General features: G+C 52.3%; 10 protein-coding genes across 10 annotated transcripts; 4 read left to right on the plus strand and 6 right to left on the minus strand.

Moving 5' to 3' along the window:
- Window positions 1-407: 407 nt before the first annotated feature.
- NECHADRAFT_99743 (uncharacterized protein) lies at window positions 408-2,691 on the plus strand (the record flags this gene model as incomplete). The annotated part of the gene is made up of 6 exons (XM_003052723.1): window positions 408-834; window positions 893-1,032; window positions 1,088-1,196; window positions 1,327-1,571; window positions 1,866-1,989; window positions 2,166-2,691. Exons 1-6 carry the CDS (start codon window positions 578-580, stop codon window positions 2,689-2,691), a joined length of 1,401 nt encoding a protein of 466 aa, XP_003052769.1. The 5' UTR covers window positions 408-577.
- A 1,021-nt stretch (window positions 2,692-3,712) lies between these two features.
- On the minus strand, window positions 3,713-5,250 carry NECHADRAFT_78091 (uncharacterized protein; the record flags this gene model as incomplete). The annotated part of the gene is made up of 2 exons (XM_003053218.1): window positions 3,713-3,998; window positions 4,064-5,250. The coding sequence occupies 2 exons, from the start codon at window positions 5,248-5,250 to the stop codon at window positions 3,713-3,715; spliced, it is 1,473 nt and encodes a 490-aa protein (XP_003053264.1).
- Window positions 5,251-7,159: 1,909 nt separating this feature from the next.
- Window positions 7,160-8,955, plus strand: SDG2116 (uncharacterized protein; the record flags this gene model as incomplete). Its single annotated transcript, XM_003052724.1, has 3 exons — window positions 7,160-8,554; window positions 8,605-8,766; window positions 8,821-8,955. The coding sequence occupies 3 exons, from the start codon at window positions 7,160-7,162 to the stop codon at window positions 8,953-8,955; spliced, it is 1,692 nt and encodes a 563-aa protein (XP_003052770.1).
- A 125-nt stretch (window positions 8,956-9,080) lies between these two features.
- NECHADRAFT_99744 (uncharacterized protein) lies at window positions 9,081-11,434 on the minus strand (the record flags this gene model as incomplete). The annotated part of the gene is made up of 2 exons (XM_003053219.1): window positions 9,081-9,665; window positions 9,716-11,434. 2 exons carry the CDS (start codon window positions 11,432-11,434, stop codon window positions 9,141-9,143), a joined length of 2,244 nt encoding a protein of 747 aa, XP_003053265.1. The 3' UTR covers window positions 9,081-9,140.
- A 2,538-nt stretch (window positions 11,435-13,972) lies between these two features.
- NECHADRAFT_78094 (uncharacterized protein) lies at window positions 13,973-15,923 on the plus strand (the record flags this gene model as incomplete). The annotated part of the gene is made up of 3 exons (XM_003052725.1): window positions 13,973-14,570; window positions 14,920-15,065; window positions 15,153-15,923. The coding sequence occupies 3 exons, from the start codon at window positions 13,973-13,975 to the stop codon at window positions 15,921-15,923; spliced, it is 1,515 nt and encodes a 504-aa protein (XP_003052771.1).
- Window positions 15,924-16,665: 742 nt separating this feature from the next.
- On the minus strand, window positions 16,666-17,827 carry SDG2111 (uncharacterized protein; the record flags this gene model as incomplete). Its single annotated transcript, XM_003053220.1, has 2 exons — window positions 16,666-17,661; window positions 17,708-17,827. The coding sequence occupies 2 exons, from the start codon at window positions 17,825-17,827 to the stop codon at window positions 16,666-16,668; spliced, it is 1,116 nt and encodes a 371-aa protein (XP_003053266.1).
- Window positions 17,828-18,419: 592 nt separating this feature from the next.
- NECHADRAFT_67627 (uncharacterized protein) lies at window positions 18,420-19,899 on the plus strand (the record flags this gene model as incomplete). Its single annotated transcript, XM_003052726.1, has 4 exons — window positions 18,420-18,498; window positions 18,556-18,608; window positions 18,677-19,816; window positions 19,855-19,899. The coding sequence occupies 4 exons, from the start codon at window positions 18,420-18,422 to the stop codon at window positions 19,897-19,899; spliced, it is 1,317 nt and encodes a 438-aa protein (XP_003052772.1).
- Window positions 19,897-20,804, minus strand: NECHADRAFT_59388 (uncharacterized protein). The gene is made up of 2 exons (XM_003053221.1): window positions 20,516-20,804; window positions 19,897-20,375 (listed from the first exon to the last, which is right to left on the minus strand). Exons 1-2 carry the CDS (start codon window positions 20,719-20,721, stop codon window positions 20,135-20,137), a joined length of 447 nt encoding a protein of 148 aa, XP_003053267.1. The 5' UTR covers window positions 20,722-20,804; the 3' UTR covers window positions 19,897-20,134.
- A 237-nt stretch (window positions 20,805-21,041) lies between these two features.
- Window positions 21,042-23,087, minus strand: NECHADRAFT_59392 (uncharacterized protein). The gene is made up of 4 exons (XM_003053222.1): window positions 21,984-23,087; window positions 21,660-21,925; window positions 21,300-21,608; window positions 21,042-21,246 (listed from the first exon to the last, which is right to left on the minus strand). The coding sequence occupies exons 1-4, from the start codon at window positions 23,016-23,018 to the stop codon at window positions 21,165-21,167; spliced, it is 1,692 nt and encodes a 563-aa protein (XP_003053268.1). The 5' UTR covers window positions 23,019-23,087; the 3' UTR covers window positions 21,042-21,164.
- Window positions 23,088-24,191: 1,104 nt separating this feature from the next.
- On the minus strand, window positions 24,192-24,868 carry NECHADRAFT_92111 (uncharacterized protein; the record flags this gene model as incomplete). The annotated part of the gene is made up of 3 exons (XM_003053223.1): window positions 24,192-24,389; window positions 24,443-24,615; window positions 24,688-24,868. The coding sequence occupies 3 exons, from the start codon at window positions 24,866-24,868 to the stop codon at window positions 24,192-24,194; spliced, it is 552 nt and encodes a 183-aa protein (XP_003053269.1).
- Window positions 24,869-25,682: the final 814 nt, after the last annotated feature.

Here is a 25,682-nt window from a genome sequence, read left to right on the forward strand (position 1 = left end):
CAGCTTGCAACAGCCTGTAACAACGGCTTGCAACAGCCTGCGATAGCAGCTAGCAATTGGCTTACAGAGGTAGCTTACAGAGGCAGCTTATCTCGCCCTCACGTGGCATAGTGGTTAGGTTGCTGTGGCTAAGTGTGGCTTGGGTGGCTAGACTATAAACTAGCCTTCTGATTGGCTATTGATAATACTGCGCCGTGGGCTGATATAATGGATCTTGTTTACACGGCCGGCCGTGATATATATCACGTGACCTTATTGACACGGCCGGCCGTGCCTGTACAGGTTCCCGTGGTGAAGCCTACTTAGTCAGCCATGTCATGTGATAGCGTGAGGTATTTCTGTTGCCTCGACAGCGGGGATACGCGTCTTTGCTATTTTGGTCATGACACCAAACCACCTAACCTATAGGCAACCAACCCATTTGAACAGTACCAAGTGTTGGGTCGCTCAGAAGTCCACCACCCACCGCTTCTTCGAGCCCTTGACCAAGTAGAAGAACAGTACCAAGTACGGTTGACGATCGTCAACTCACCTTTCTCAACATTTTTCTTTCATCGTGGGATACGACTCTATCGACATGGACGCGGACCGTCTTAATCGACCTGATTTCCGTCTGTTGGCAGACAATTTGAGGACTATGTCTGACCATGTCGAGCGATGCGAGAACCTGCCCACCGTGGACGGCGGAGTGCATGTGCTGGAGGCTGTGCAGGCACTTACTGCATTGGTGCAGGATTTGAGACGAGAAACACGTCGTGATTTTGACCGGCTTCACGAGAGGGTGGACCGGCTCCACGAAAGGGTGGATGGTATGCAGAGGAGAGTTACAGTCTCGTGAGTCATCCCTGATATTGTGTGAGGAATACGGCGACTGACTGGAGACGCCGTGCAGAGAATCGAATGGCATCATTCGTCTTGAGAATAGCACGGCGGTGCGGGCGGGGTCAGAGATCACGCCTCTTCTTAGTGTTGAGACGGGAGAAGTGATTGAGAACTTTCCACGGACTGTTGACGGCATATCAACCATGACATGTGAGTAAACACGTGCTGTCTTCTGACTGATGATCTAATTTTATTTTTTTCACAGCAGTGGATGTGAATCGGATTCTCTTGCAGTTGGGTGCACCAACGAATGGGAGTGTTGCCGTGAGAAGGCGAAGATTATTGTTGGCTGTGGGAGTGACGACGTTGGCTGTGTAGCCGGCGACGGGAGCAGCCTGCCTCATCGAAGCCTTGTCCTCATCCTCATCCTCATCCTCATCGAAGCCTCATCCTCATCCTAACCCTTTGCCTATAATCTTCTTGGTCTTTTCGTTCTATCGTCAGTCTCTTCAGCTTCGCGATCGTCCGCTGCGTTAGGAGGGTTGAGCCGGAGCAGCATTTGCGGTTGGATACGTCGGACCCCCACTGCCATGGCCCCCGCGAGACTGGTAGGCCGCCTCCAGGAAGCCTAGGAATGCTCGTCGGAAGCGGGATCGACGCGGCTAGGCAGGCAGGGAGCATGCTCTGTTTTGCTCACCTGCACAACGACCCTGACAACATGGTGTTGTACTACCTCTTGTCTATACTGGGTAACATACAGAGCCTCCCCATCTTCCAAGCCACCCGTTCATGTGTTGTTGGCACGTCCTGTAGACGCTGGCCTCCAAACGCTGGTGGTTCCATAAGGAATATAATCTTGTCCATGTATTTCTCCACGCCTTGATCTTGACCGCATTCCATTCCACCCTGACATCCGTGTCCACGATCGAGAGAAACCGCATCATCAAGCCAGAATCCTCATTTTATTCTATACAGATCAGTGTGGCAGAATCAGACACAGGTGTTTCACTAGTAGGAAAACTGATTGACTTACACGCCCATAGTGAATGTTGACTTGAAAGAGAAAAGAGATCACGGACAGGGGAGCCCTCAGGATGGACAGAAAGATGAAGAAGGGAAGAGGCAAAGGGTTAAGATGGGTGAGGGTAATGCCACGAGGCGAGCAGGGTAAGGGCGAGGACGAGGATGAGAGTGATCAGAACCGCCCACTTGCGCATTGGAATGGCGCAGATGAAGCCTGCAGGCACGCACCCTTGAGCAAGATACAACCAAGGGCTACACCAAAAGTATTGCCCCTGCTCCTCATCTTATCCGGCCACTCTGTCGGCTGGACTGCGTCGAAGGGATCTGCGGGATTGGGTATACCAGGCCGCTGCGGCTTCTCCCTCCATAGGACTGGTACGCCGCCTCGAGAAAGCCAAGGAGAGCCCGCCTCATTTGACGTCGGTCCGTCACGATATCGATGTGACACCAGCTTCCGCCGTTATCGAGGTAGATGAGAAGGAGCGTGTCCCAATCGAAGAAGGCGACGTATTTGCTCTTGTATTGGTGGGTGTAGTTGACCGCCTGCTTCATCAGGATCTCTGCGTTGCCGCTGAAGGCTGTAGGGTCGCCGCCCAAGCCTGCGTTACGCCGACGGAATTCATCTGGCGCGCAGCAAGCCTCGGTGAACTCCTTGAGGCGGATGATACCGGGTCTCTTGTCGTCGAGGGTGGCGAGCCGAGCAGAGCCGCCGCCAGGCAGACGCCGGTGCTAACTTTTGTCTGCCCTGGCGGAAGCACTGATAGAGCTCTTGATAAACTTTTGGTTCAGATGGAAGATCTCTTTTGGGTGATTTGCGGTCAAGGCGAGGTCCACAGGATTGATTAGCTGGGGGGAGGCGGCATCGCTGACATCGGCTTCGACGCGCAGAATTCTCGTTTCCTCCCAGGTGGCCAAATAGGAGTTTTTCAGATGACCATGGATCAAGTTGGCAGAGAGATGGGCAAAGAAATCATGTAGTCGTAGTCCGAGTCTGGGAGCTTCCGATGTCAGGGTTGAGACGTGAGCATCATGATTCTTCGCGATGGGTTCGGTCCCGTTAACCCGTGGTGATGGGCAGAAAGGGATTCATTCTTCTCTGTCTCGGGTGTCGTTCAAGGGTTACAACTTGATCGAGAATCTCGAAAATGGAAGGACATTTGGAGGTTCGTTTAAATGCAACGGTTCAGCCTAGCAGACTAGGCCGCATCCCGGTTGTGAGATGTTGGCCTTGGGGATCGCCGCTACCGTCAACGTCATTTTCAAGAACATGTTTAAATCACCAGACGAATGGCACTACGTCGAATGTTGCTCCTCTCCTGATGGGCATATAATTTAGCCTTGTCCATCGAAGCGAAAAGAGAACTCGCCCGAGCCCTAGGACATCGCACGTCGCAATGGCATGGGATATGATCAAGCTCTGTGGCTATTTCATCGCCTTCGTCCCGTCGACGACCTGTTATGGCCAGGCTTCCGCGCTGGCGCCATGTTTCAGGTTGTCCCATCCTAGGAATACTTTCTCCAAAGATCGGGGGACCTTCAATTATATGTATATATATCTCACCTATCCTTTCCCCCCTCAACGAGGAGAACGCACAAGATACAGGCTTATCCCATCCTACAAAGATTTCCGACGTCAAATAAGAGGGCTAGGAAGGATTACAACTTTTGTGCTCTCCGAGTTTTCTACTTTTAATTACATCATTAGCCAAATACTCAAGACAATGTCCTCTTTGCTTGCTTGCAAGCGAATGAAACCGTGTCACAGAACCGCCTTCATCCATACACATCTTCATGTCTCTGTGCCCTCGAGTTCATTCCGTGTCGTCTCGCTGACGTGGTGTCTGATACCACACCCCCATCTCCCAGACTACCCCTGGGTGAGATGGCTGTCCTCTGGCTCGGTGCATCCGTGTGATGTCTTTGCTTCCTTGATTCCGCTTCCAAGTAGGCCCATGTCGTCTTGCTCGATGCCACTTGCCCATGTCTCGCCTTCACCTCGAATATCTTCGTGGTATTGTAGTTCAGCAACATTAGTCCCGTCCTCAAAATCCTCGGGTTCGCTTTGAGATGAGTTTCTTCCGTCTGGTGAAGTACTGGCGTCTGGAGTCTTGACTTCGCTCGATCCGCTTAGAGACTCTGTGTCGGCTGGAGACCTATAGAAATGTTAACAAGCTTGTTCGTGTCACTTCCAGTATTAATCCACGCATAAATGACTTACCAAGACACGGGTGGCATGTCATACTCACGCCGGTACACTTGCGCAAAGACGGGCTCAGTATCAGGGACTGGCAAAGCATACTCAATCAGACCAGCCGTGCGGATATGCCTAGGCATTGTGAATGGAAGTAGCAGGTATCCGCTAGAAGGATCCGGCAACCGCGTCACCAACCAGCCATTGAAGACAGCATCTTGGGAGCGATGCGGTTCCGGCACCCACTGCGAAAACGCATTGGGGCATCCTCCCCACCAGCGATAGCGCGGGCTGATGGGAAGGGGATCTGCTGTGTGGAACTCTGCGTATCGAAAGTTGGGGCGGTTGACGCAGGTGGAATTGTTGAAGTCGATCAGTATCACCCGGGGAGTGTGGGAGTCAACTCCCTCGCGGGTAACAGGGTCTGCGATCATGACGTTTCTGGGCGCGAAGTCTCGGTGGATGATGCCGTGGAACTTCAAATTCGTCTCAGCTTCGGCAGCTTTGGCAAAAATTTCGAGTCTTTGTTCAGGAGGGACGGTATGGAACCCGAGACCCTCTCCGTCTCTCTCCATGATGGTCCAGAGGTCAGTCCCCTTGATGTACTCCATGAGCACCAAGCGAACTGGTCGCAACACAGGAGGAGTGCCTATCAAAGGCATGTCGAAAGTCCAGGAGCCATAGTATTTGGGAGAGAAGCGGCCATCTGCCCCATCGGCCTTGAGGTCTTCGAATGCAGCCGCCTCTCGAGAATAGTCTTGGTCTGCTCTGTACGTCACGTCGACGGGGGTGCCAAAGTTTCGGTCCGAGAAGGAGTAGTAAAGGGGATCGTAGATCTTCGCGACGTATACATTGCTCACATCGTGGCATAGTTGGCAGCGTACGACCTGTGCACCACGGCCGTCCTTGCAAGCGATGCCACCAACGATCTTCAGCATTTGCTTCTCTGTGATGTCTGGGTGCGGTGCGGTTTCGGCGACAGGATTGCGTAGGCACCATTCACTCTGTGGGAGTTTGGCGACCTCTTCCCGTGGTGCTTCTTGGCGCTCCAACCCTTTGATGTATCCAGTCGATCCAAACGGAGATGGGGGGACATGAGGCCGGATGGTGAGGGTGAGGCCGTTGTGGTAGGGGAAATCTGGGCGTCGCGGATCGGGTGATGGCACCCATGAGCCCAGCATCCAGTCCGCTTTGTCAAAATCGTCGGGCAGCATTTTGAGACCTGCAGAGTAGGACGTCGTATCGTGGAAGGAATCAGTTTGGTCGCAAGGGAAGTCCAAGTTGCGTTGTGTGAGATCAACTTAAGGTGCAGCACTGCCTCAAGCACCTGCGCAGACCTAGCAAACAACCAGCTTGCGTTTGATGCAAGTCCCAGGCCGTTTCAGACTCTGTAGTAGATGGTGAACCTCCTTTGTGAGATTGAGTTGACCTTGAACACAGACCTCTCTGATTGGTTACCGTCTAGGTGGATGAACTGCTTCATCCAGAGGGACTCGAATGGTAGAATATCTCGACTCTAAATGCAATTTCAACTACCTCGCTAATTCCATACTGAATATTTCCCTAAAGTTTCACGATATGGCTGGTGGAGTGGAGTTGGGCGAGCGTTTGCTGGCAGTGAATCACTGCCTCTAAAGACCTCAGGCCAAGATCCAAAGTCGTCTCGTGCCAATCTTGTTCAGTGAACTATTGGCATGGCCCTTCGAAGGGTGTCGACAACTCCAGTCTCTGCGAATATCGGATGGCGAGGTGACGGTCTCTGCTTGAGGAAGTACCGGAGGGACTATGTGACCATCGTTTTCGACTGGGCAGTCGACGACGTCTTCGTTGGCCTCGAGGGTCCATGAATGGATTGCTTCGCCTGGGAGAGGGCGGGTCTTCGACTTGTTCCTCCCACAGCCAGTGAACGGAATTGACTCATAGCCCGAGATTATAATAAAAGTGTGGAGATGAGTAGTTTCTATAGCCCGGAGATCCGTTATGTCCTGAACGATGTCTGACCAGCTCGGCGCGTCATCGTCATCCAAGCTGCAGATGTGCGGCTCACCGCTCGAGTGACAAGATTTCTATATAGGTATGGTGATATCGTCATCCGTCTAGACAGGAGAGATATAGCCAGTCAAGGATCCAACAGGACTTGTACATCAGGTAGGGTCTCCATGATGGCAAAGGGCTCCCGGAGGCGCGATGCGCCCTAATCTCGTCATATTCTAGTATATAGGGATGTTGTGGTGAATCTGATATATAGAGTATGCTCAACATTGATGAAGTCAGCAGCTAGGGCCGGATCGGGGTTTATATGGTTTTTTAGAGAATGACTGCCATCTATCTTTATGTCTCTGCGAGCAGATTTGGGAGCAGAGTGACCAAGATTGCATGTATCGACAAAACACGAAGTCAACGCATCGACCTGTCGTTATTGTTTTGGCAACGGCTTGATAAATATAGTGATCGCTATCATATCCAACTGTTTCCTCACAAGAGTAATCGCACATATCGCCTTGGTAACACTCTCAAAGTATGGAGTTGTTGTCTGGGATGCGGGTGTTGATGGGGGCAAGCATCAACGCGCAGCTACGAGCTTGGTTGCACTGAAACACGCAAGAACACAAGAAACTTGAAACAGACAAGCATGGAGTGCGTGTTGCCGTCTGCATATTGCCAAGATTGTTCATCATTGCCGCCAGATCGGGCATCAACCTGTTGCCACCCGAGTTGCTCACACACAACTCAACGGCTTGACCGGACTAGTCAAGACCGTCCAACATGTGGCTTATTTCCCCTGCCGGTGGCCTTGCCGTGAGTATAGTGCCAATGACCAGTCAAACAAACTTTGACTGGCCAAATGATATATGATCAACCCACGGTTGATGCTGATATGCTTGGTATCAAGCTTGTAGCACCCCCCCTGAGCGGGTCGTTGCATCCCGTCTACGCCACCAAACGAGATTGAACAACAACCAACTCAAGCAGGCCATCCAGTGCTTTAAGAGAAGAAATTTGACCAGTGCCGATCACCTGCAGAGGTGCGAGAACAGTGCTCACTTGACCCACGGCTGACCACGCCTTTAAAATCTCCCCCCTCCTCCCTCTCAAATCTTTTCCCTGCCAAGTCTCTCCATCATGGCTCCCGACGAGAAGATGGCTACCAAAAAGAACTCGGACACCGGCCAGAAGGTCGACACCCCGATGTACGCCATCCGGGACGTTCCCGGCAAGGGAAAGGGCCTCATCGCAACCAAGGCCATCCCAAGAGGCACTCGAATCCTGGCCGAACCTCCCCTCTTCAGAAGCGCCATGACTGACGACCAAGCTGTCAAAGCCGAACTCCTCAACAAGGTCAACAGCCTTCACCCAGCTCACAAGACCACTTTTTTTGCCTTGACCAGTCTTCAAAAGTACGAGCCCGACCACCCAGCCTGGGGCATCTTTTGTAGCAACGCCTTGAAGGAAGTCAAGGGCATGTACGGTCTCTACCCAACGGCTGCCCGTATCAACCACTCCTGCGTCCCCAACGCCCACTACGCCCGGAACACCACCTTGGGAAAGCTCACCCTCCACGCCGTCAAGGACATAGCAGAGGGCGACGAGATCACCATCTTCTACCTCGACATTTACAACACCAGGGCCGAGCGACAGAAGAAGCTCTGCGGCTTCACCTGCACCTGCAGCCTGTGCTCTCTGGAAGGGGAGCGCCTGAAGGAGAGTGACCAGAGACTACAGTTGTCGTTTGATCTTTACGAGCTCCTGGGGGACGAGCTCGAAGCCTCCAACGGGTCTGTGTGCCGAAGACCCCGTGCCGTTCGGGCTTGTATGGACCTGCTCGCCAAAGAGGGCGTGCTTCACCCCTACTCCCTCAAGCTCTACGCCATCGCCTTCCACCATGTGCTGTTCACTCGCTTTCGTGCGAGATCAAAGATCCTACTTGAGCGAGCCATTGAGCTTAGCATCTTGTTTCTGGGCGAGGACTCCCCGGTAGTCAAAGATGACCGGGCCATAATCAGAGCCCTGGATACGAACCCAGTCATGCAGTACAAGATGGATCTCTCCCCTGCTCCTGAGGGACTCACTCCTGAAGCCTTGGATGACTGGCTCTGGAGAGACTGGAAGGCTTGCTCCAACGGCTTCACTGACCTCGCCAACTGCCGTGTCTTTCCTCGCTTCGGAGATCTTCCCATCTTTCCAGAGAGCAGTCCAGATTACTTTGCTCTCTCCGGTGACGGCCAAACTTACCAGCCTCGCAAGGCTTGGGGTCTTCTCGCGGGGATTACTGAGACGTGGTTCGAGACCGAGAACGAGCGTGTCCATTTCATGGTCAACGACTGCTATCGCAGACACTACGCAGTCGTATTCCAGCAGGGAGGTCAGAACTCGAAAGCCCTCAGCCCCAAGCCTCAGGTCGGTTGGACTATTGCGATCTTGCATGCCAAGAGGACGTGTCTCTCCCTCCGAGATGTAATCGTGGAGACTCATTACCATGTGGTTTATGTTAAAGAAGGGGAGAAGGACCTTGTCAAGGTATTTCCCTAGTTATTGTCCCTGATGTGACATGCTGACAATGCCCATAGATATTCCCGGCAGGGTTGGACAACATCATGGAGCTGAGTGCGCGCATACAGCGGTTCTCGATCCAGCACGATGGCGGTTTGCGAACATGCCATGCCTGTCAGCGTCAAGGAACCTCGCTCAAGGCGTGCGCCAAATGCAACATGTTCTGGTACTGCGACAAGGTGAGATTCCCAGCTTAGCCCCGGCCTGGGGCCGTTATGCTGATTGACGTTCAGGATTGTCAGGTCAAAGGCTGGCGCGAGAAAGGCCACAAGAACGACTGCAAGCTGCTCAAGGATCCTGACTTGAAGGCCATGTTCCACCTTGACTGGGACAACATGGGCGAGAGAAAGCTGAGTTTCCCTCTGTGAGCGTGTTGACTAGCTCAACACTCGAGGGCATCTTGAGGTGCCGAGCGTGACGGCGGAACAGCATTGTTGAAGGATGACCTGTGCTGATGTTTGGAACGGGACTACATAGCTGGACAAGTTCATGTATCGGTGTCAAAATTAAATCGCTTGTATGGTATCTAAATGCAAATGCCGTCTATAAACTTTTACCGTGACCAGAATCTGATCTTGCTCACGAAACTCGCCGGCCTACCAGAGTCATCAGAACTGGTAGGACTTGCTTGGCGGAATGACACTCGTCGCGGCTTGACATAGTAAAGATCAGCCTCTCTGAACGAGTAGTCAACGTTTGGATTTGATGGAGAAGCCATCTGCCACGCTTGTGACACCTCTCCAGGTTCCAGTCTCTCTCCACCCCCTGAGCTGCCCGAGCTAGAACTCTCACTTGTGCTCTCGGCGATGCTCTCAGGGGTTAATCTTCCTAGAGGCTTGAATTGATGATTCCTCTCGTAGAGGCTCGATGACGACCTCTCGGGCCTTGGGGATCGGAAGTATGTACGTAGCACCTCTGGTGATACTGGCTCTGAGCCGAAGGACGAAGCGCGAGGCGAGCAGACTGACGGCGCTTTCGAGCTTAGTGAGCTATTCCTCTCGTGATCGACTACTAGGCCCCGTACGGACAGATTGGTGATAGTCGTAGGGCGCCTTGAAAGTTGTCGAAGGCCAAACACCTGGTACTAAATTAGCATGATGGTGACTTTGCACTCAGAAGTTCACCTACTTGGGGGCGTTCCTGATCCTCGTCCCTGTCCGGCTGCTCAGGGCTCGCATTTTTGTTGGCCGCAGCTATGGCAAATTGGACGAGGTCGTAGGCCGAGGGAACGAGAAACATGCCAATCATGAAGAGAGCATGGAACATCAATATGATGTATCCGAGAGCACTGGAGGCCTTGTGGCTCGCAAGGTCAGGAACCATGCCCACGCAAAGAAGCAAGACGCACAGCCGAGCGCATGTCGCCACAGTAGCTCTGGAGAGCAAGCCAGACACCGACCAAGCCCAGGTAGCAAGACCAAGCTGGCCAACTTCACAAGCCATAAGGGTAAACAGCTGCTCCGTTCCAAAGTGTTGCAACCCTCCAATTATAGACCCGCGGAGCACGAGAAAGCCAAAAGTAGCCAACGTATAATAGTCTTGGGTGCGCGATGGCACTTCATCGGCTTCCTGCCTATGGAGTTCGTCGATGAGCAGATATCCCATATTCTGGGGGCTCCGTGAAGCCAGTCCCCACCAACATCCTATAATCAATAGGCAGATCGCCACGACTGTCAAGACAGTGTAATAAGATGGCAAGAAGCGAGCCATGTCAATCTGGTAGGTTGCCCAGGCCGTAAGAGGAAGCAAGAGGTAGCTCAGAAAGACACGCAATGCAACCCAGATGGTTGCCTTGTGACTGTCTTGAGCAGAGCCCTCCATACTCCATTGCCCAGCCTGTCGAAACCAATCTCGTGTCCATCTCAAGCTCTGGCCAATGTGGATGAGAATGAAGAGGCAGATGAGAATGACGACGGCTAGAGTGGCGATGTTGCTCCAGGTGCCCATGGTGACAGGGGCACCCATAACCTGTATCATGTGCTCGAGGCCCGAAGTTCCACCAAATGTGCCATTGATCTCATGGATGCCATCATGGATGCCATAGTAGAGGGAATGCCTGATCACGATGCCTCGTTGGAGCATTAGAGTTGACCAACTGGCAGCGCTGACAATGGGTTGCAGAAACCCGGGATAATTGAGGCTGAGGGCTCCGGCAAAGAAGATGAACTGGATATATGAGAGGCAATCGGCGATCCTGGTGAGGTGCGACCTGTTCGATGCCCTTTGAACGGAACACTCTTCTTCGTCTTGTAGGGGTTGCACCAGATTTGACCACTCTCGCCAGCCAGCAGCAAGAATCACCAATACAAAGGTAATAACCGGACCCCAGAAAGAAATGCCTTGCATAGTTGGACCAATATCTGGTGTCAGGAAGCCATTCAGGCATCCAACTGGGAGGTCATCGGATCCCCTGATATCCACCTCCAGCTCGAAAGCCGCCAGAGGTGCTGGATGATCGATTCGGAAAAGGACATCGAAGTATTGTGTTCGCTTTTCAATTTTCTGGGCGCCAAATAGTCTTGATTGGCAAGTCGAGTTTAGAATCTCGCCATGGTATCGGCTCGTTCCACCGAGAGCAGCCAAGCTCAGGTCTATCGAGACATTCTGCTGGCGGAATTGTTCGCACGATCTTAGGCCCGTATATTCGCCCGAGATGATCAGTCGGAGTCGTGTCTCGTTGTGTCGTTCGTCGAGGGACGCCGAGAGGCTATGGGGAGTGAACTGGGGATGCGACGAGAGAGCCTCTCCAGAGGACGAGACGCAATCCCGGACCTGGACATGCGCAGCCAGACCAGGACGCGCGAGGAAAAGTAAAAGAGCGAAAAGTAATGACCTGAAGGAGGGCATTTGCGTCAGAGAATTAGAAAGAGAGGTAGGAGCTGGCATCGCCGCCGCCGTCAACGAGACATGAAGAGAAAGGAGAGACAATGAAGGGACGTTGGAAGATCACGAACCAGCAATCCAATCCATTCCATCGCATTGCAGGGGAAGGGTTCAAAAGACCAGGCGTTTTCCGGGGCAGCCTTTCGATTTCTGCAAAGTCCCCATCCAGGAACCCTGGAAGCCCCTGGCTAGTGACGACGCAAGCGCTACAAGGCCTGTAAAAAAGAGCTCTGTGGACCGTCTAAAACACCCGGTCGCTCTGTGGATGCCGCTTACAGGAGCGATCGTCGTCATTTCGATGGGGCTCAAACTGTCGCGGCCTCCATCTTGGAGCCTCGGGGCATTGTGGCGATCCAGAGGTTGAAGAGAGCCTGACTCGTCCGGTGCGCTAGCGGACAGAAGTGGAATCAGGCGGCCTCTCCGAAGGCCGGAGCCGAACAAGAAGCTTGGTGGATAGCTTGGACTTTAGCATTGCCATTGGGAGTGCCGTTGAGAAGTGCCGGAGATTCGTGATGGCATCCACTTGAGAATGGGCAGAGCACACACAAGTCACGTGGTCGTTCATTGCGAGTACATTCAATCAGCAGTTTAACCTTGGGCTTTCTATTCCCTATTTAATTCAGATAATTACGTCGCAGGAGCTCATTTCGAAGATCAGTTTACGCTATTGCTTCCTTTGAGACAAAATCGCTGGTGTTGATGCCTTCGTGCGAGAGAAGAACCAAAGGCTCGAGCTCACATTTGCAACGACAAGTGGCAGAGAGAAACGAAACACAAGGGACCATCCTAGATACCCGCAACCTCAACGGTTTCCAATTGCCGAGTTGGCTCGTCAAGGGAGATCATCATCCGAGCAAAGATGATGGTACTTCGCGGTTGAAATTCTGCAGGGCGAATCCCAGAGTTAGACACTGCATGAGGCTGAACCACCGGGGAAGCGGATGATATTCATGCCCCCGGCAATGGAGGGTGTTTTCTTCTTTCAAGCCCTGTTGTTTAGCCGAGGGCATTCTCATGGTTCAGAATGTAGATCACTCTTGTTCAGCCCGCCTCAACCTGGTTCATCAGCGCCCCCTTTGAACAGCCACGCAGCAACAATGAGACTATCGTCACTGCACTTTGGGAACTCCGCTCAGAACGCGCGTCTCAATGAATTTGGTTCGTTGATTACACAATGTGAGACTTGGCTTACATTCGGTGAATGAAGCCTGTCTCGGAGTCGCCAAAATAACAACACACTTGTCACATTTGATGTGCTCTCACCACCATCGTGAATGTGGCTTTGGAGGTTTCAGTCCGCTATCGTGCAGGAGGGATATTGACACCGGATCCCCGATGCATATGTCTCAAGCAGTCTCCGTCCATCGACGGAGCTCAGCAAAGTATTGTCTGGTGTGAAGGAGGGGTGTGGGTTGAGTTGAGTTGGGATGTGTCTACAAAGTAGGAGAGAAGAGGACATGAAAGTGCATTATGCACCCACGACCCTCCTGATCAAGCCATGAAAGGCACGCAATCGTTACACTCGGGCAGTTTGTTCTGTCCCACGCTTGCGGAAACAATTTGGAATAGATGTGACCAGAGATTTTCAACTGGAGTGAAAGGTGTTGTGTGTTGAAGAATTGGCTTCTCTGTGTCATCAATCATCATCTTCTTCAACTACATTGTTTAAAAGGCTCTTTACGACTGAGTTGAATCGATATTCTGACTCACTTAACTCGTCGAGGGCTGGGTGACGGAGTAGAATCAAAGAGAACATCGCTCGATTTCCGAGCCTGATCTTCGGCAGTTCGCATGACCGGGTATCATTGAGGCTGAGATTGCCGGGTATCATGGAGGCCGGGTATTGAAACAACAACTCTTTGCATGAGATAACAAGAGAATGTCAATCAAGTATTGGCGGTGAGTTTACCCCGCGAATGGCTTGATTGATTGGCACAGAAAGGCCGCAGGGGTCTATGCAAGTGGAAGGTCGAGAGAGACTGGGCGCGGGATACCGTTCTCAAAGGGTGGGATGAAGCAAGCCTCGGGTGACGAGAAGTACATTACTGTCTCACCTGCGAGGGATATCACTCGGTATTGGTGAAAGCGGTTGAATACCCGCTGCATTAATTGACCGAGTAAGCTGGTGGCTTGCCGGGTAGGCAGGGTGTTACCGCCCCGTTTCAGCTCTAGATGAACCCAGAGTCAACCAACACTTAACGTCGCCCGGAGCCTGATCTTTTCTTCACCTCTTCACCTCTCCCTCTCATGCCTATTACGACTTATCGACACCGAGAGCAAATCTAGGCCGTTCCATAAACATCAACTCTTCAATTCTGCCCGGCTGTAAGAAATACCACATGAGGGAGCCCGAGGTTCACTTACTGACCTGCTTTAGTACTGTTCCAAGACTGCCAGCGGAGTGATTGGGCAGTTCATCGAGGACCCTACCACAGCACAAACCCGATTCCTTCTATTCCGAAAGCTTCACAGAGCGCTGCGGCGACTTGAATACAGGCATCAATGGGCCAAGAAGTTAGTGCCGCGAGTGGCAGTGAACTGAGGGGTCCGTCACCAATCCAAGGACTGGACGAAGCCAGATCTTCGCCCTTCACTGGTCTGAAGGACGGCAGCTATCTGTACAACCGCTCAGAGAGGGATGTCTTCCGGATCCTCATCGACTGCTTCCGCCTCCGCCTGGAGGAACAGAGCCAACACGACAAAAAGGGCGCAGAGGGCACCATTTACGCCGGCGCTGATGACTCTCTGCCTGCCTTCAGGCAGTTCCTCGAACTAGCGGCAACCCGAGAGGACTTGCTTCCGCCGTGGTGGACGCCCGAGAAGCAAAGGGAGTGCGAAGAGTTTGGCATGTCCGGAACCGAGTTCCAGGACTTGCACATGGCGCTGGACGAGCCTAGCACAACCCTCCAATATATGGACTCGCGATTCCCTCCTCAGCTTCGAATCCTTGCCGAGGCAATCTATAGAAATACAGTTGACGGAACAAGTTTGTTCCCGAGGTTGTTAGTGTTGGTCCAGATGGAGGATGAACATGAAGAGCTGGAAAGAACCGAGCAGGTTTTAAGAGACCATATGGCAAGGATGAACAGGGAAGATCAACGTGCTTGAAACAATGTAGCAGCGCCTTTAGACACGCGAGCATATTGGCTTGGCCTTGGGAAAAGTACAGATTTGTCAACAGTTTAAGCTGAAAGAGCATTGGCTTGGGAGGATCAAGGTTGGAAGTAGGATTGAACAGGGTTCTAGGCTATCATCACACCAAATTGAATCGTCCTTTCTTTTACAATGACCATAATCTTGGATTGTTATCGAGGCAAGTGCGTCGGGCGCCCTCATCCATACTTGAAAACTCTGGCGACTCGGCCATCCTCCACCTTTCATCAACATCCACCACTCCACCCGGCATCAAGCACATTCTTTGGGTTCATCTATAACATCTCTCCTTGCAGTCATTAAAATGGGAAAATTCCGTTCTCTTGTTACATCTTTGGGTAAAAGAGTGGCCCAGAAAGGGAAAAAAGACACCGACGAAGACGATGGCGACTCGCTTACCGGCGATTATCCCAACGAGAGCCCGTCTGCTGACGACAGCACTGTAGGTCATTACCCTGGGATTTGACAAGATCCCCATAGGCTCATCACTGGCTCGCCATATAACCAGTCAGGAACTGACCTGTGGTAGCCTCTTAAAGATGAGGAGGACGAGTTCGTTCCCCTAACGCGACAACCCTCCCGGCGGAATAAGCATCCATCCACGGAAGCAATACCTTCTTCTTCTTCTTCTCGGGTTGGCGTTGAAGACTGGTACTCGGACCCAAAAACCTCTCGATCCTCGCTCAGACTCGGTGAAAGCCTGCCAGTTGTGTACGAGGACCCTGTCAAAGAAGCAGAGCCAGGTCGAGTAGAGCCCACCCCCTCTCCACCTCGACGGCCTCGCAAACAAGTCAGGTTCAGCTATCCTCCAGCTGAAGCAGGGCCATCTCGAAGACCTCCAGATTATACACCGCCTCCCCCTCAATGGGATGAACGCATACAGACCAACTTCGGACAATCCTCCACTGAGGCAGAACAATCTTCCCAACCGCACCCTGCGCAACGTTTGCTGCAACCTCGCCAAATGAACTTTTTGTCACTCAACGCCATATCCCATGAGGTCTTTACCACTCAGATGTTCAAAAACCCCTTGCTCTGGACAAACCAGCAACTTCAGGCTATAAACTGCACCATGTTGAGCGAGTTGGCGTCCAGACAACTCCCCAACAACGCAGCTTGGGAGCGCAATATCACGTCTTCCACAGTATTCCGCAACCCGTGGAAGGGCGTTGCTGCATCGCCATTGACCTCTGCCACAAGAGTCATCGATCAATTGAATCAAGGAACAACTTATGCTTGTTGGTACCTTATACCGGCTTTGCTACGTGGGTTTGGCCTTTGGCCTGCAGCTTGGAGGTAACTTTCCTCTTCACTCTCGATAGACTCCTTTGACTGACGCATCCAAGATCGATGATCCCGTATCGATATCGTAAAGCTGACATCCTCAATATCCCAATCCATAACACGTACAGCTAGAAGGAGTCGACCGGGGAATACCCTCAAATGGCCCATTTCGACTTGGGCAACCTTGACGACAATCGCAGATTTCTCTGTGGGACAGGTACTGGTGACGAAGAGATGAAGCGTCGCGCGCAGGCGGAATACGATCGAATTTGTCCTGAAGACAAGTTTAGCGACCCCTTTATTGTTGCTGTGATGATCGCTCTGGCCCAGCAGCAAAGGCTGTTCATTGACGGTCAACCGCCAAAGCCAGATCCGAAAGGAAAGATGCCCGCATACATGCCAGCGAATCGAATATGTGAATCTTACCAAAGCAGATCTTTCTTGGTTGGTCAAACATTTCCTGACGCAAAGGACCATGATGCTGACTTGTGGGCCAGGTTCATGTTTTCGTCACCTACAGAGAAGCACCCGGCTTTCACGTGTACAAGGCAAATGTTCCAATACAGCTCCTCGACAGATTGGATGACCCAGGCCGGTATAATCACTCTGGCAGGATGATTGTGAACCACAATCGCATCAACCTCAGGGCGCCTTCAGCCGTGCTGGAAGAGTTGAGTCGTGTCCTTGGCCTCCCGATTGACCGACCGCTCCCCAGAAACATCGCAAACATGGGAAAGCGAAATTAGCGGCGGAACAAGTCATTCAAGCGTCTCTATTGTCTTTGTCACCATGGCTTGAATCTGTTGCCATCTTTGGCGTAGCAGTTCTCGCTGGTTTCCCAAGCCTCCCTCTGTTTCGTCTATCTCGTCCATGGTCTTGGCAATCATTCCCAGAAAATCCTTTAGAGCCATCAGTAATAGCTCATTCACCTCGTCTTGTGACGCATGCCCATCATCCACGGCATCAAAGAACCTTTGCCATTGCCCAGGGGTGCAGCAGAGCATTCGCAGAGCCACCTGAGTGCGGTGGCAGCCAAGTGTCTGGTCGTCAAGGGTGAATCTACCCAGGAAGTCCACACTCGCAAGCTCTGCGCGTTGAGTCTTGTTTAGTAGCGGGAGTATCACATCATCGAGATAGACCTCGTCCCAGCGATTTGGACCGAGAATGAAGCCGTACTCGGTAAGGAGGAAGTCGTTCGAATGGGGCCCATAGGACACATACACTTCCTCACCTTGACGATAAACACGGTCTGCTTTGATGGTGTACCCCAAAGGCGAAAAAGAAAGTTGACAACCCTGATCTGCGTGGTTGAAAAGGTCAGCGGCTGGCATACAGACCAGCCGATCAGCCTGGGCGTATGCTTTCATCTTGGGCATGCTGTTGTAGAAGGTTCTGGTGTTGATGAGCACCCAAGCGTATAGATAGTCATCTCGAGTTAAATTCGGAAAAGCGTTTAGGACAATTTCACACTCGCGTCGAAAAGTAGTAGTCTGTTTGTCCAGGAGATTCTTTGCTCGCCTTGGGAGTAGTAGCTGTAGCTCACTCGGCCACATCATGGGCATGCCAGATTCTAGGTCCTCCTTGGTTGGGAGAACCGTCTTCCAGACGGCAAAGTCATCGCTCTTGTCAAGAGCAATCTCGGCAGCCAAGATTCCGTGAACTGAGACGCCGTGCAAAGCCTTGGATATCTGCTTTGGCACGGTGTCTATGGTGCGAAGGGCTTTCATTGGGACAGTCAAGATGGCCTCATTTTCCTAGAAAATTAATTAGAAATGTTTTAAGAAGATTGGAGTTTCTTACTCTAATGTCGCGAGTTGCGACAACACCAATACCCCTACCAGGGAGAATTCGAGGTTCAATGCCTTTCAACTTGACGCCTTTGCCCTCAGCCCAAGGCAGGAAAGCTTCATCGATGGACATTTTTTCAGTACATCTACCTGTAGATTCCTTCAACTTCTACTTTCCAAACTTGTGAGAATTTAAGTATCCGAAAAGAGTAAAAAATCACTACAAACAAAGAGTTGCTGTTGACTCATTCATCCATGGGATCCTTTCATGCAAGCACATCGCAAAGTTTCTACTGGATGGCGAGCTTTCCAATTTGGGTTAGTAAGCGCAAAGCCGAGCTTCGGCATGTTAGCCACGTGATGCCTCCAGCGTCATAGCTCCAAGCAGCTACTGTACCTGGTCACTTGGACCGACCTTTGGATGAGATCAAACTGTTGGGAACGCTCATCGTACCAATGCTTGTTGATTCTATTTGAATTGTTTCTTCTCCTTGAGTCTGTTGTTCATCTGATATGCGCTTGTCGATGAATCATACTCTTTTGCGCATTCCAGACCATCGCCGGAAGCTCTCAGCCTCGTGAGACGCAGAGACCAGCTCGAAGACACCTTTTCACATCTACCAGCAAGAAGAGAGTTTCTCAACTCCTCAGCATCTCTCGGTCTTGTTTCGTCCTCTAAGCGCTTCATTTGATCATATCGATTACTCCATTTCTTCTCTTTTACAATGTTCTACCAAGGATCCCTCCAGGACGGAATCTCGACCGCAGTCGGTCAACAGAAGCTCGTCCTCTGCTTCGTGACAGGTATGTCTTTCATCCCCTGCAGCATCGACAAAGACGATGTGCTCACGTGCGCCACAGATGAGAGCGAAGAGGGCGTGCAGTGGGAGACGGAGTTTCTGACCGATGACACGGTAGGATTTCTGGATCTGCAGATCAATGGTCTGGGGCTGGTTCTCTTGTCGCTAACCGCAGTGTGCAGCTGAGCGACCTCATCAAGGACCATGCCATCGCACTCCGCCTAACAGCAGGCTCTGAGGAGGCTGGCTACCTGGCGCAGATTTTCCCTCTACCTCGGACTCCCACTGTGGTTATCATTAAGAATGGTGACCTGAAGGAGTACATTACGCCTGGCACCAGCAAAGAGGATTTCATCCGGAGGGTCCAGAGTGTCTTCAACTCCACAACGTCGTCATCGTCAGCTGCCACCCAACCGGCCCCGGCACCACCCAGTGCCCCAGCGCAGCCAGAGCCCCCGGCGGCTGCACCACCAGCCGCAGCTCCTCAGACTTCAACGTCTGAGAATGTTCGTCGGATATTAGCTGACCGGGCGGCTAGGTTGCAGGAGCAGAGGGAGGCCGACAAAAAGGCCAAGGAAGAGCGCGCAAAGGCCGAAAGGGAAAAGGCAAAGGCGGCCGCCATGGATAAGGACAATGCGGCTGCGCACAAAGCCGCTGATGCAGTGAGGAAGCGCAAGCAGCAGGACCAGGAGGAGCGTGCGAGGATCCTCAAGCGCATTGCCGATGATAAGGCAGAGCGGCGGATGCGTGCCGAAGAGCGCCAGAAACAGCGTACTGAGACGACTGAAACCCCCCTCGAGGCAGTGACCAAGCTGCCTTCCATGACCAAGGTCGGCAGCATGACAGCGCTCCAGGTGCGGCTCTTTGATGGGTCGACGCTCCGGTCGCGGTTCAAGTCGGAGACGACTCTCAAGGAGGTGCGCGACTGGGTAGACGAGAGCAGGACGGATGGAAAGCAGCCGTACACGTTCAAGCAAGTGCTTACACCGCTACCTAACAAGAACATTGACGAGACGGAGGAGGACAAGGCCATCGGAGATCTCGGCCTCTCCCCGTCGTCAACGCTGGTGTTGATTCCCGTCAAGAAGTACGTATCTGCGTACAATGACTCAGGGAACATCTTTACGAGGTTCATCTACTTTATCCTGGGCCTTTTTACCTGGTTCTTTGGGCTCTTTGGGTCGAGGGAAGACCGTGGAGCACCGCAGGCACCAGCGCATGACGACGATGCACCAACCAGCCCTCGGGATGAGTCCCGAATCCGGGCCTTCCAGAACCAGCAGAGGGACCAACAACTGTACAATGGGAATTCTGTGAGTTGCGTCCTAACACATCATCACATGTTTACTAACATTGGCAGTTGAATTTCGAGCCACGGCCAGATGAGGAAGAGAAGGATGCGTAGTGTTTCCCAGTGGAGTGGGATGGAGATCTTTTTTTGTTCTTTTGGTATTATACAATGGATGGTTATGCCGAGAGTTGTAACAGTAGTATTTTCCCAACAGATCCCGTAATAACGCACGCTAGTCAAGGGGAAAACCAATTCCCTATGCTCTTAATCCCCAGGTTTGATATCAAAGTCTTTTTTTTTTTTTGTTCCCTCGTGTCTAAATCGTAACGGACATATGGCGAGTCAACACTTAGTTGGTGCCGGCAGCCTGGCAGGCCTTGAGCTGCTCAAGGTACCAGTTGCAGATCTGCATGTTGCCGTTGTTGTCGTCCATGCACTTTGTAAAGTTCTGGGCAGCGCCGGCGCAGTTGTTGTACGACTGCTCCTGGGGAGCGGCTTGGGCCTGGACGGCGGCGGGAGCGGGCTCGGAGGAGCCGCCGGAGAAGAGGCCGCCGATGGCGTGGCCGACCGAGGAGCCGATAGCGACACCGCTGTAAGGATCGAGGTTAGCTACACGTGTCTGGAGGAGAGGCTGTGACAGGGCCATGATGTGTATATCATGCTCCACATGAAGAAGAGCGCAGTTCGGGACTCGATCCCGGACCACGAATTGAGGGCGAGAATGACTCACGCAGCAGTGCTGGCCATCTGGCCAAAGAGACCTGGGCCCTGGGAGACGGGAGCGGCAGCCTGAGGAGGCATGGCCTGGGGAGGAGGGTGAGCAGCTGCGGGAGGAGCAGCCATGGTGGCGGCAGGACGAGCCTGCTGAGGCTTAGGAGCGGGCGCCGAAGCGGTAGGGCGCGAAGGAGCGCGGCCGACGGATCGTTGACGAGGCATTGTCGATGTGGTTGTTAGAGAGAGGGTACGGGTGTAGTTGGTGAGGGTTGAATTGAATGCTGAGGAAAAAGAATGTGATCAAGTTTCCCGGCGGCGTGGAAGATGGGGAAAGAAAGAATGCCGGGGACTCGGATTTCGGTGGTTCCAAGCCTGCAAGGACCGCGACCAATGGGAGATCACGGGTTTCCATGGAGGGTGGAGGGATTTGCCCCTCGGTATAGGCATGAGCTGCGGCGGGCAAAAGCAGGGGTCCAGAGGGATCCAGGGCCTTCTTCCGTTGACAGCCGCTGGATGCATCACGGAGTTAAGGAACGGGATAATTAACGAGTAAAACAGTTGTGCTTGTTTATTTCTAGAAGGAAATTCTAGACGGGCTCTTCTTCTGTATACTCTATCATGAATTTTTGCTTCTTTTTCTCCTCCTTACTTTCTACAATAGCCATCTAGGGCGTGCATCTGCCCATGAAACGGGGATACAGGCATGCCTCTCGTACTGTCCAGAGCTTGAGAAGCCACGCCAAAAATCTGCAAACAACAGTCAGCAACACATTCATTCATCATGCAAGCAAAATACGCACCGTTCTGCTCCGAGACCGTATCCTCCGTGGGGCGTAGAGCCGTACTTGCGCTGGTCCGTGTACCAGAAGTAGCCCGAGGGGTCAATTCCTTCACGCTTGTATCCAGCCATGAGCTCCTCCCAGTCCCAGATTCTCATGCTGCCTCCGACGATCTCTCCAACGCCGGGCATCAGGCAGTCGACTGACTCGGTCACGCGAGGGTCGTCCTCGGCTTTTTGCATGTAGAAGGACTTGATCTCGACAGGGAAGTGAGTGAGGAAGATGGGACGGTTGATCTCGTCAGTCATCTTGCGCTCAGCAGCCTCGGCACTAGATACGAATTAGCAAATGCGATACGTTAAACTCCAAACATGCACATACATATCATCACCAAAGGTGTGGTCGTTGCCCTCTTCGTTCTTGATACCCCGTTCCCGGAGCCAGTCGATGGCATCCGAGTAGCGCATTCGCATGAATGGCCGCTCAGGCTTCTTGAACTCGGGGTTGTACTTCTTGATGGCCTCAGCAGCGATGGGGTTCTCCAGAGCCAGGTCAATAACCCGGCAGATGACATGCTCGAGGTGGGCCAGGAGGTCGTCGAATGTGATAAAGTCCAGCTCAGCCTCGACGTGAGTGTACTCGGAAAGCTGTCGATGATTAGTATCCAATGGATCGAGCTAATTGGTATAAAAGTAAGGCACTTACATGACGGCGTGTAAGAGACTTCTCAGCTCGGAAAGACTTCTCGATACAGTACACATCACCCAGGACGGGCAGGACAGTCTCAAGATAGAGCTGACTCGACTGAGTCAAGTACGAAGTCTCACCGTAGTAGTCAAACTTGAAAAGAGTGGCACCACCCTCAACCTGGGTCTGCACAAGAGCAGGAGGGCTGACCTTCTTGACATCCAACTCCTTGTACGCAGTGTGGAAAGCCGACTCAATGACGTCGCGAACGAACATGATGGCGGCGGGCTTCTCGTGACGGAGGGTAAGGTGTCGCATGTTGAGGAGGGTCTGGGTGTCGCCGTCTAGGGGCACCTGGTTGGTAAAGGCATCGTCGCCTCCAGGGGCTCGGGCAATGATCTTGAAGAAGTCGGCGCGCAGCTCGCGGTCGAGGGGGGCGTGGGCACCGGCGGGGACCTCCCAGAGCTCACCGATGATCTCCATCGACGTCTCTCGCATGAGGGTCAGGGCATCGTATGTCTTGGAGAGGTCGCCAGAGAAAAGACACTGCATCTGGTTGAGTCCTCGGCGGAGTGTCACAAAGATAAGACCACCCTGCTTGGCAACGCGCTGGACGCGGCCCTGGACCGAAACACGCTTCACTCCCTCGGCGGGCTCATCCTTGCTCTTTCGGAGCACTCCAATGACAGCGGCATCGGTCTCGCCAAGGTTGATCCGGACGGGTTCAGGAAGGGAAGGGTCGTTGACAATCTGGATCTTCTTGGCCTCCTCAAGGACAGCCTCACGAGCGGCTTCCTCTTGTGCCTCCTTCTCAGCTCGCTTAGCAGCAGCTTCGAGCTTCTTCTTTTGCTGCGCAGCGTAGTTGGTAGCCTTCTTCAAAGCCGACTTTGCAGCAGGCTTGTACTCCTCATCGTCCTTCTTCTTGACCTGGTACTCTGACTCGGCGCCGTGGCGGAAGAAGGCCTCAAAGATGGTCTTGTAGGGGGCTGATTCGGTTCCCTGGACCTCGGGAAGGTCGCTGCCGGCCTCTTCGTCAATGTAGATGACCGCCATGATTTTTCGTCGTCTATTCGTTCTATCTCTGCGAAGACGAGGAAAAAGAATTTGGGCGCCACGAGATAGATACGGGATGGAGGGGTTTAGTGCCCCGCGATCGCCTTGGGCCTTGACTCACAGCCAATTCATGAGCCGATAGTGGGGGAGGAAATATTAGTCATTCCTAATCTGCCCCGATAAGAAGTTGCCGGGGTATGGGAGCTTCAAAGGTTCCAATGGATCCTGGAGATCAGACGCTTGGTCGTTGACTTGGACTAACCTTGTTAACTAGGCGAGTATATAAAAGAGCTAAACGCATAGTCTTCTAAACTCAAGATATTCCTAGTCTTGACGGGTTATCCCTTTCATTCAATGACGAGGCGATACCAAACTGAATCTTTCACTGTGTGAAATGCAATCAGTTGGTCGAGCATGGCGGGGCTGTCTGCCGTGAGACTTCTATTTCCGATTCGGGCAGCGAGGCTGCCACATGTTCTACCTCAAAGCCAACACGAATCTGGTTTCCTGCTTCTCTCTACAGGAGGCCTGGTTTGATGCCAGATAGGTACGCAGCCCCAGATGCCCCAGACGTACTGTCAGACAATGGACTGTCAACTGCGTCGCCGTCCACCCGGTCTCCTCGGCAATGCTGATTCAGGCTCTGCAGATGTGCACCTGGAAGAAGACTCTGTGCGAAGGAAAAGGAGGAACATGCCAGACCGAGTTCAGCAGGTACATTGAGAAAAACTGCGGAAAGTCCTGCAAGGACCTGGACGCGACAGGTTGGACGGTTGTACGCGAGGACACATGCACATGCTGCAAATATGCCACTCCGCCTGACAGCCCGTGATTGAGGACTCATGCGCGCCATGAGAATCATGTATGCAGTGCGGGTCTGCAAAGATTCACCCCGAGGTAACAGCCTTGCCGTGATCATCCAGAGATGGATGGAAGCGAGACCAGCTAATCAGGCTGTACGGATATATCGGCAAGACGATCTTGTTTTTTGAGGCCGAAGAGTTCTATCCCTGAAATGAAAATGTTAGACTCCCAAACACCATTCCTTTTCTAAAAGCCAAAACATGCTGCCTGATCCCTCGCAGACTTGCACCTCCTGGGGTATCTTGACAAGTCTCTGTCCATCTTCGATATCCACCCCGTCAACCGTCGAGGTGCTCCATTCTCGGCCCCTCACTTCTTTGGCTTGCTCTTCTTGCTCTTCTTCTGCTTCTTCTTGCCCTTGGTATCAGGCGTCTCAGCCGCAGAACCCGAAGAACCTGCCGTATCCTCCGCTGGTCGCTTTCTGTTCTCGACAGACTTGAGCAAGGCCTTAGCACGCTCCTCAGCAATCTTTTCAGCAAGCTTGTTGCTGATGGTCTTGTTATCAGCCTGTTTATATGGTCAGCATTTTTGTCTGTAAACATCATGAGGGTATGGCATACCAAATCAGCCTTCAGGATACGCGCCGCAGCTTCTTGGTTGACTGTCAAGTTTCGCGTCTCCTCCACCGCAGGCTCCTCGATGGCCTTGATCTTTCCAAAGTACTGCTGCACTCGCTTGAGCTCAGTGAAGACGGCATGGTTCTGCGCGTCAGTGCCCTCGAGCTTGAGTGATGCTATGAAGATGATCAGCTATTGCTCACACAAATATCGGAACAACTTGGAGATTTCTGGTCGCATATACTCACAGAAAAGAAGAGACTCAATCGCGTAGGCGGTCAGTGAAAACAGCTTGGCCTTGTCCAGCAGGGGCAGCTCAGACGCCATACCCTCCAAGTTGCCGATCAAGGGCTGCAGCTTCTCTTCGAGGTCATCCAGCTGACCATCCAGCCGGTCGAGATCCGGCGTGATATCCTTGACGTCTGCCATCTCTGTATCGGTTCTGGGCAAACAATGCAGATGAAAAGCGCAAAGATGAAATGTTCACGTCGTCTCAAAGACTTCAAGGGCCAGTGCAGAAACTTGATGGACCTGGAACCTAATTTGGACTAGCGTTTGGATATTTACTTATCGGGGCTCTTGTTCTTGGCGGTGTGATGCTGTCTTTTGAAGCTCAACGGCTTGACTCGTCTACTTGCAGCAAGTTTAACTAAAATTTGACTTGATAGGTAGATATTGAACTGGCAAGTAAGGCGTGTGTTATTGAGTAAATCGAAAATTTTCTAGGCTTCCCGTAGTTCCCGTCTCTGTAAAACGCTGGATCCTTGGACGTCACCAGCTGCTGCTGTGGGCTTCTGAGGCAGGAAATAACAGAGCTCTTGATCGTACGAAATAGAAAAACTAGTTTTCAAATATCACATGAAGCATTGAATCAAGCCGTTGACAACTGCTCTCTAACACGGTTTGACTGTCTATCAATTCTTGAACGATATCGGAGCTCGAATTGACCAATAGCGCCTCCTCCAAAAACCAGCTCAGAAACCCCAAAAAGTCCCCTTGGGCCGCAGCCTCTGATTGGCCACGCTCCATTTTCAACTTGGAGGGAAAAAACGGACTCGCCTTCCGGCTGAACGATAATCTCTCCCACGCATTCACTTTACTTATCGACATCACCACTTTTCTTAATCCGCCACTCAAGACGAACTCGACGATATTGGATATATACCGACTACTTTGCCATCCTTGAAAGCGACTCGAATAACGTCGCATCGTTCTTCAACCGTACGCGCCTCCATGCGCGCAT

This window comes from Fusarium vanettenii, assembly GCF_000151355.1.
Source record: "Fusarium vanettenii 77-13-4 chromosome 3 genomic scaffold NECHAsca_2_chr3_3_0, whole genome shotgun sequence".
Lineage (NCBI taxonomy): Eukaryota > Fungi > Ascomycota > Sordariomycetes > Hypocreales > Nectriaceae > Fusarium > Fusarium vanettenii.

Coding starts and splice junctions, on each gene's coding strand:
- NECHADRAFT_59388 (XM_003053221.1), bottom strand. CDS start 20,721: ATGCCTCGTCAACGATCCGTCGGCCGCGCTCCTTCGCGCCCTACCGCT. Junction 20,376..20,515: donor CAGATGGCCAGCACTGCTGC/GTGAGTCATTCT, acceptor CGATCCTTACAG/CGGTGTCGCTATCGGCTCCT.
- NECHADRAFT_59392 (XM_003053222.1), bottom strand. CDS start 23,018: ATGGCGGTCATCTACATTGACGAAGAGGCCGGCAGCGACCTTCCCGAG. Junction 21,926..21,983: donor AGTCTCTTACACGCCGTCAT/GTAAGTGCCTTA, acceptor AATCATCGACAG/CTTTCCGAGTACACTCACGT. Junction 21,247..21,299: donor TACGGTCTCGGAGCAGAACG/GTGCGTATTTTG, acceptor TGTTGTTTGCAG/ATTTTTGGCGTGGCTTCTCA.